An 8,565-nucleotide genomic window follows, 5' to 3' on the forward strand; every position below is an offset into this window, starting at 1 on the left:
GAGTTAAGACCCCTCTGGGTGGTGGGGTTACGGCAGCTCTGGCTAGTGGGGTTACAGCGGCTCTGGGTCGTGGGGTTACGACGGCTCTGGGTCGTGGGGTTCCGGCGGCTCTGTGTCGTGGAGTTACGGCGGCTCTGGATCTTGGGGTTACGGCGGCTCTGGGTCTTGGAGTTACGGTGGCTCTGGGTAGTGGGGTTACGGTGACTCTAGGTAGTGGGGTTGTGGTGGCTCTGGGTAGTGGGGTTACGGTGTCTTTGGGTAGTGGGGTTACGGTGGCTCTTGGTAGTGGCTCTGTGTAGTGGTGTTACGGTGGCTCTGGGTACTGTGGGTTACAGCGGCTCTTGGTAGTGGGGTTACATCGGCTCTGGGCGGTGGGGTTACGGCGGCTGTGGGTCGTGCGGTTACGGCGGCTCTGGGTCGTGTGGTTACGGCGACTGTGCGTCATGGAGTTACGGCGGCTCTGGGTCTTGGGGGTTAAGGCGGCTCTTGGTAGTGGGATTACGGTGGCTCTGGGAGTGGGGTTATGGTGGCTCTGGGTAGTGGGGTTATGGTGGCTCTGGGTAGTGTGGTTACGGTGGCTCTGGGTAGTGGGGTTACATTGGCTCTGGATAGTCGAGTTACGGTGACCCTGGGTAGTGAGGTTACGGTGGCTCTGGGAATTGGGGCTACGGTGATTCTGGGTAGTGGGAATACGGTGCCTCTGTGTAGTGGGGTAATGGTGGCTCTGGGTAGTGGGGTTACGGTGGCACTGGGTGGTGGGGTTACGGCGGCTCTGGGTAGTGGGGTTACTGCGGCTCTAGATGGTGGGGTTACGGCAGCTCTGGGTAGTGTAGTTAGAGAGGCTCTGGGTAGATGGGTTACGGTGGCTCTGGGTAGTGGGATTATGGTAGCTCTGGGTCGTGGGGATACAGTGGCTCTGAGAAGTGGGGCTACGGTGATTCTGGGTAGTGGGGATACAGTGCCTCTGTGTAGTGGGGTAATGGTGGCTCTGTGTAGTGGGGTAATGGTGGCTCTGGGTAGTGGGGTTACAGTGGCACTGGGTGGTGGGGTTACGGCGGCTCTGGGTAGTGGGGTTACGGCGGCTCTAGATGGTGAGGTTACGGCGGTTCTGGGTGGTGGGGTTATGGCAGCTCTAGATGTTGCGGTTAAGACCCCTCTGGGTGGTGGGGTTACGGCGGCTCTGGGTAGTGTGGTTAGAGAGGCTCTGGGTAGTGGGGTTACAGTGGCTCTGGGTTGTGGGGTTACGGGGCTCTGGGTAGTGTGGTTAGAGAGGCTCTGGGTAGAGGGGTTACGGTGGCTCTGGGTAGTGGGATTATGGTAGCTCTGGGTCATGGGGTTACAGTGGCTCTGGGTATTGGGATTAAGGTGGCTCTGGGTAGTGGAGTTACGGTGTCTCTGGGTAGAGGGGTTACGACGGCTCTGGGTAGTGGGGTTATGGTGGTTCTGGGTCGTGGGGTTACGGTGGCACTCGGTAATGGGGTTACAGTGGCGCTGGGTCATGGGTGTTACGGTGGCTCTGGGTAGTGGGTGTTACGGCGACTCTGGGTAGAGGGGTTACGACGGCTCTGGGTAGTGGGGTTACGGTGGTTCTGGGTCGTGGGGTTACGGTGGCACTCGGTAATGGGGTTACAGTGGCGCTGGGTCATGGGTGTTACGGTGGCTCTGGGTAGTGGGGTTACATTGGCTCTGGGAAGTCGGGTTACGCTGACCCTGGGTAGTGGTGTTACGGTGGCTCTGGGAAGTGGGGCTACGGTGATTCTGGGTAGTGGGGATACGGTGCCTCTGTGTAGTGGGGTAATGGTGGCTCTGGGTAGTGGGGTTACGGTGGCACTGGGTGGTGGGTTTACGGCGGCTCTGGATAGTGGGTTTACGGCGGCTCTAGATGGTGGGGTTACGGCAGTTCTGGGTGGTGGGGTTATGGCAGCTCTAGATGGTGGGGTTAAGACCCCTCTGGGTGGTGGGGTTACAGTGGCTCTGGGTATTGGGATTAAGGTGGCTTTGGGTAGTGGAGTTACGGTGTCTCTGGGTAGAGGGGTTACGACGGCTCTGGGTAGTGGGGTTACGGTGGTTCTGGGTCGTGGGGTTATGGTGGCACTCGGTAATGGGGTTACAGTGGCGCTGGGTCATGGGTGTTACGGTGGCTCTGGGTAGTGTGGTTAGAGAGGCTCTGGGTAGAGGGGTTACGGTGGCTCTGGGTAGTGGGATTATGGTAGCTCTGGGTCATGGGGTTACAGTGGCTCTGGGTATTGGGATTAAGGTGGCTCTGGGTAGTGGAGTTACGGTGTCTCTGGGTAGAGGGGTTACGACGGCTCTGGGTAGTGGGGTTACGGTGGTTCTGGGTCGTGGGGTTACGGTGGCACTCGGTAATGGGGTTACAGTGGCGCTGGGTGATGGGTGTTACGGTGGCTCTGGGTAGTGGGTGTTACGGCAACTCTGGGTAGAGGGGTTACGACGGCTCTGGGTAGTGGGGTTACGGTGGTTCTGGGTCGTGGGGTTACGGTGGCACTCGGTAATGGGGTTACAGTGGCGCTGGGTCATGGGTGTTACGGAGGATCTGGGTAGTGGGATTAAGGTGGCTCTGGGTAGTGGGGTTACATTGGCTCTGGGAAGTCGGGTTACAGTGACCCTGGGTAGTGGTGTTACGGTGGCTCTGGGAAGTGGGGCTACGGTGATTCTGGGTAGTGGGGATACGGTGCCTCTGTGTAGTGGGGTAATGGTGGCTCTGGGTGGTGGGGTTACGGTGGCATTGGGTGGTAGGGTTACGGCGGTTCTAGATGGTGGGGTTACGGTGGTTCTGGGTGGTGGGGTTATGGCAGCTCTAGATGGTGGGGTTAAGACCCCTCTGGGTGGTGGGGTTACGGTGGCTCTGGCTGGTGGGATTATGGCGGCTCTGGATAGTGGGGTTACGGTGGCTCTGGGTCGTGGGGTTATGACGGCTCTGGGTCGTGGGGTTCCGGTGGCTCTGGGATGTGGGGTTACGCCGGCTCTGGGTTGTGGGGTTACAGCGGCTCTGGGTCGTGGGGTTACAGTGGCTCTGGGTCATGGGGTTACGACGGCTCTGGGTAGTGGGGTTCCGGCTGCTCTGTGTCGTGGAGTTACGGCGGCTCTGGGTCTTGGGGTTATGACGGCTCTGGGTCTTGGGGTTACGTCGGCTCTGGGTAGTGGGGTTACGTTGATTCTGGGTAGTGGGGTTGCGGTGGATCTGGGTAGTGGTGTTACGGTGTCTTTGGGTAGTGGGGTTACGGTGGCTCTGGGTAGTGGGGTTAAGGTGGCTCTGGGTAGTGGTGTTACGGTGGCTCTGGGTACTGGGGGTTACAGCGGCTCTTGGTAGTGGGGTTACGTCGGCTCAGGGTGGTGGGGTTACGGCGGCTGTGGGTCGTGGGGTTACGGCGGCACTGGGTCGTGGGGTTACGGCGGTTGTGCGTCATGGAGTTACGGCGGCTCTGGGTCTTGGGGGTTGAGGCGGCTCTTGGTAGTGGGATTACGGTGGCTCTGGGTAGTAGGGTTATGGTGGCTCTGGGTAGTGGGGTTACGGCGGTTCTGGGTGGTGGGGTTATGGCAGCTCTAGATGGTGGAGTTAAGACCCCTCTGGGTGGTGGGGTTACGGCAGCTCTGGCTAGTGGGGTTACAGCGGCTCTGGGTCGTGGGGTTACGACGGCTCTGGGTCTTGGGGTACCGGCGGCTCTGTGTCGTGGAGTTACGGCGGCTCTGGGTCTTGGGGTTACGGCGGCTCTGGGTCTTGGGGTTACGGTGGCTCTGGGTAGTGGGGTTACGGTGACTCTAGGTAGTGGGGTTACGGTGGCTCTGGGTAGTGGGGTTACGGTGTCTTTGGGTAGTGGGGTTACGGTGGCTCTTGGTAGTGGCTCTGGGTAGTGGTGTTACGGTGGCTCTGGGTACTGTGGGTTACAGCGGCTCTTGGTAGTGGGGTTACATCGGCTCTGGGCGGTGGGGTTACGGCGGCTGTGGGTCGTGGGGTTACGGCGGCTCTGGGTCGTGTGGTTACGGCGACTGTGCGTCATGGAGTTACGGCGGCTCTGGGTCTTGGGGGTTAAGGCGGCTCTTGGTAGTGGGATTACGGTGGCTCTGGGAGTGGGGTTATGGTGGCTATGGGTAGTGGGGTTATGGTGGCTCTGGGTAGTGCGGTTACGGTGGCTCTGGGTAGTGGGGTTACATTGGCTCTGGGTAGTCGGGTTACGGTGACCCTGGGTAGTGAGGTTACGGTGGCTCTGGGAATTGGGGCTACGGTGATTCTGGGTAGTGGGGATACGGTGCCTCTGTGTAGTGGGGTAATGGTGGCTCTGGGTAGTGGGGTTACGGTGGCACTGGGTGGTGGGGTTACGGCGGCTCTGGGTAGTGGGGTTACGGCGGCTCTAGATGGTGGGGTTACGGCGGCTCTGGGTAGTGGGGTTAGAGAGGCTCTGGGTAGATGGGTTACGGTGGCTCTGGGTAGTGGGATTATGGTAGCTCTGGGTCGTGGGGTTACAGTGGCACTGAGAAGTGGGGCTACGGTGATTCTGGGTAGTGGGGATACAGTGCCTCTGTGTAGTGGGGTAATGGTGGCTCTGGGTAGTGGGGTTACGGTGGCACTGGGTGGTGGGGTTACGGCGGCTCTGGGTAGTGGGGTTACGGCGGCTCTAGATGGTGGGGTTACGGCGGCTCTGGGTAGTGTAGTTAGAGAGGCTCTGGGTAGATGGGTTACGGTGGCTCTGGGTAGTGGGATTATGGTAGCTCTGGGTCGTGGGGTTACAGTGGCTCTGAGAAGTGGGGCTACGATGATTCTGGGTAGTGGGGATACAGTGCCTCTGTGTAGTGGGGTAATGGTGGCTCTGTGTAGTGGGGTAATGGTGGCTCTGGGTAGTGGGGTTACAGTGGCACTGGGTGGTGGGGTTACGGCGGCTCTGGGTAGTGGGGTTACGGCGGCTCTAGATGGTGGGGTTACGGCGGTTCTGGGTGGTGGGGTTATGGCAGCTCTAGATGGTGCGGTTAAGACCCCTCTGGGTGGTGGGGTTACGGCGGCTCTGGGTAGTGTGGTTAGAGAGGCTCTGGGTAGTGGGGTTACGGTGGCTCTGGGTAGTGTGGTTAGAGAGGCTCTGGGTCATGGGGTTACAGTGGCTCTGGGTATTGGTATTAAGGTGGCTCTGGGTAGTGGAGTTACGGTGTCTCTGGGTAGAGGGGTTATGGTGGTTCTGGGTCGTGGGGTTACGGTGGCACTCGGTAATGGGGTTACAGTGGCGCTGGGTCATGGGTTTTACGGTGGCTCTGGGTAGTGGGTGTTACGGCGACTCTGGGTAGAGGGGTTACGACGGCTCTGGGTAGTGGTGTTACGGTGGCTCTGGGAAGTGGGGCTACGGTGATTCTGGGTAGTAGGGATACGGTGCCTCTGTGTAGTGGGGTAATGGTGGCTCTGGGCAGTGGGGATACGGTTGCACTGGGTGGTGGGGTTACGGCGGCTCTGGGTAGTGTGGTTAGAGAGGCTCTGGGTAGAGGGGTTACGGTGCCTCTGGGTAGTGGGGTTACAGCGGCTCTGGGTCATGGGGTTACAGTGGCTCAGGGTCGTGGGGTTACGACGGCTCTGTGTCTTGGGGTTACGGTGGCTCTGGGTAGTGGGGTTACGATGACTCTGGGTAGTGGGGTTACGGTGGCTCTGGGTAGTGGGGTTACGGTGTCTTTGGGTAGTGGGGTTACGGTGGCTCTTGGTAGAGGCTCTGGGTAGTGGTGTTACGGTGGCTCTGGGTACTGTGGGTTACAGCGGCTCTTGGTAGTGGGGTTACATCGGCTCTGGGCGGTGGGGTTACGGCGGCTGTAGGTCGTGGGGTTACGGCGGCTCTGGGTCGTGTGTTTACGGCGACTGTGCGTCATGGAGTTACGGCGGCTCTGGGTCTTGGGGGTTAAGGCGGCTCTTGGTAGTGGGATTACAGTGGCTCTGGGAGTGGGGTTATGGTGGCTCTGGGTAGTGGGGTTATGGTGCCTCTGGGTAGTGCGGTTACGGTGGCTCTGGGTAGTGGGGTTACATTGGCTCTGGGTAGTCGGGTTACGGTGACCCTGGGTAGTGAGGTTATGGTGGCTCTGGGAATTGGGGCTACGGTGATTCTGGGTAGTGGGGATACGGTGCCTCCGTGTAGTGGGGTAATGGTGGCTCTGGGTAGTGTGGTTACGGTGGCACTGGGTGGTGGGGTTACGGCGGCTCTGGGTAGTGGGGTTACGGCGGCTCTAGATGGTGGGGTTACGGCGGCTCTGGGTAGTGTGGTTAGAGAGGCTCTGGGTAGATGGGTTACGGTGGGTCTGGGTAGTGGGATTATGGTAGCTCTGGGTCGTGGGGTTACAGTGGCTCTGAGAAGTGGGGCTACGGTGATTCTGGGTAGTGGGGATACAGTGCCTCTATGTAGTGGGGTAATGGTGACTCTGTGTAGTGGGGTAATGGTGGCTCTGGGTAGTGGGGTTACAGTGGCACTGGGTGGTGGGGTTACGGCGGCTCTGGGTAGTGGGGTTACGGCGGCTCTAGATGGTGGGGTTACGGCGGTTCTGGGTGGTGGGGTTATGGCAGCTCTAGATGGTGGAGTTAAGACCCCTCTGGGTGGTTGGGTTACGGCAGCTCTGGCTAGTGGGGTTACAGCGGCTCTGGGTCGTGGGGTTAGAGAGGCTCTGGGTAGTGGGGTTACGGTGGCTCTGGGTTGTGGGGTTACGGTGGCTCTGGGTAGTGTGGTTAGAGATGCTCTGGGTAGAGGGGTTACGGTGGCTCTGGGTAGTGGGATTATGGTAGCTCTGGGTCATGGGGTTACAGTGGCTCTGCGTATTGGGATTAAGGTGGCTCTGGGTAGTGGAGTTACTGTGTCTCTGGGTAGAGGGGTTACGACGGCTCTGGGTAGTGGGGTTATGGTGGTTCTGGGTCGTTTGGTTACGATGGCACTCGGTAATGGGGTTACAGTGGCGCTGGGTCATGGGTGTTACGGTGGCTCTGGCTAGTGGGTGTTACGGCGAATCTGGGTAGAGGGGTTACGACGGCTCTGGGTAGTGGGGTTACGGTGGTTCTGGGTCGTGGGGTTACGGTGGCACTCGGTAATGGGGTTACAGTGGCGCTGGGTCATGGGTGTTACGGTGGCTCTGGGTAGTGGGATTAAGGTGGCTCTGGGTAGTGGGGTTACATTGGCTTGGGAAGTCGGGTTACGGTGACCCTGGGTAGTGGTGTTACGGTGGCTCTGGGAAGTGGGGCTACGGTGATTCTGGGTAGTGGGGATACGGTGCCTCTGTGTAGTGGGGTAATGGTGGCTCTGGGTAGTGGGGTTACGGTGGCACTGGGTGGTGGGGTTACTGCGGCTCTGGGTAGTGTGGTTAGAGAGGCTCTGGGAAATGGGGTTACGGTGGCTCTGGGTTGTGGGGTTACGGTGGATCTGGGTAGTGTGGTTAGAGAGGCTCTGGGTAGAGGGGTTATGGTGGCTCTGGGTTGTGGGGTTACGGTGGCTCTGGGTAGTGTGGTTAGAGAGGCTCTGGGTAGAGGGGTTACGGTGGCTCTGGGTAGTGGGATTATGTTAGCTCTGGGTCATGGGGTTACAGTGGCTCTGCGTATTGGGATTAAGGTGGCTCTGGGTAGTGGAGTTACGGTGTCTCTGGGTAGAGGGGTTACGACGGCTCTGGGTAGTGGGGTTATGGTGGTTCTGGGTCGTTGGGTTACGGTGGCACTCGGTAATGGGGTTACAGTGGCGCTGGGTCATGGGTGTTACGGTGGCTCAGGGTAGTGGGTGTTACGGCGAATCTGGGTAGAGGGGTTACGACGGCTCTGGGTAGTGGGGTTACGGTGGTTCTGGGTCGTGGGGTTACGGTGGCACTCGGTAATGGGGTTACAGTGGCGCTGGGTCATGGGTGTTACGGTGGCTCTGGGTATTGGGATTAAGGTGGCTCTGGGTAGTGGGGTTACATTGGCTCTGGGAAGTCGGGTTACGGTGACCCTGGGTAGTGGTGTTACGGTGGCTCTGGGAAGTGGGGCTACGGTGATTCTGGGTAGTGGGGATACGGTGCCTCTGTGTAGTGGGGTAATGGTGGCTTTGGGTAGTGGGGTTACGGTGGCACTGGGTGGTGGGGTTACGGTGGCACTGGGTAGTGGGGTTACGGCGGCTCTAGATGGTGGGGTTACGGCGGCTCTGGGTAGTGTGGCTAGAGTGGCTCTGGGTAGATGGGTTACGGTGGCTCTGGGTAGTGGGATTATGGTAGCTCTGGGTCGTGGGGTTACAGTGGCTCTGAGAAGTGGGGCTATGGTGATTCTGGGTAGTGGGGATACAGTGCCTCTGTGTAGTGGGGTAATGGTGACTCTGTGTAGTGGGGTAATGGTGGCTCTGGGTAGTGGGGTTACAGTGACACTGGGTGGTGGGGTTACGGCGGCTCTGGGTAGTGGGGTTACGGCGGCTCTAGATGGTGGGGTTACGGTGGTTCTGGGTGGTGGGGTTATGGCAGCTCTAGATGGTGCGGTTAAGACCCCCCTGGGTGGTGGGGTTACGGCGGCTCTGGGTAGTGTGGTTAGAGAGGCTCTGGGTAGTGGGGTTACGGTGGCTCTGGGTTGTGGGATTACGGTGG

The 8,565-nt window shown here is 59.4% G+C and overlaps 1 protein-coding gene across 1 annotated transcript in view; it reads right to left on the reverse strand.

Moving 5' to 3' along the window:
- LOC138745210 (serine/arginine repetitive matrix protein 2-like) overlaps window positions 1-6,939 on the reverse strand; it is a 190,770-nt gene extending 183,831 nt beyond the window's left edge. The window contains exons 1-4 of the mRNA XM_069902273.1: window positions 6,828-6,939; window positions 5,772-5,897; window positions 3,932-4,057; window positions 358-507 (exon numbers count right to left, since the gene is read on the reverse strand). Coding sequence (XP_069758374.1) covers window positions 358-507; window positions 3,932-4,057; window positions 5,772-5,897; window positions 6,828-6,939 — 514 coding nt within the window. The remainder of the gene's footprint in view (window positions 1-357; window positions 508-3,931; window positions 4,058-5,771; window positions 5,898-6,827) is intronic.
- Between the last annotated feature and the right edge of the window lie 1,626 nt (window positions 6,940-8,565).

The sequence above is a fragment of the Narcine bancroftii genome, chromosome 11, assembly GCF_036971445.1.
Source record: "Narcine bancroftii isolate sNarBan1 chromosome 11, sNarBan1.hap1, whole genome shotgun sequence".
Lineage (NCBI taxonomy): Eukaryota > Metazoa > Chordata > Chondrichthyes > Torpediniformes > Narcinidae > Narcine > Narcine bancroftii.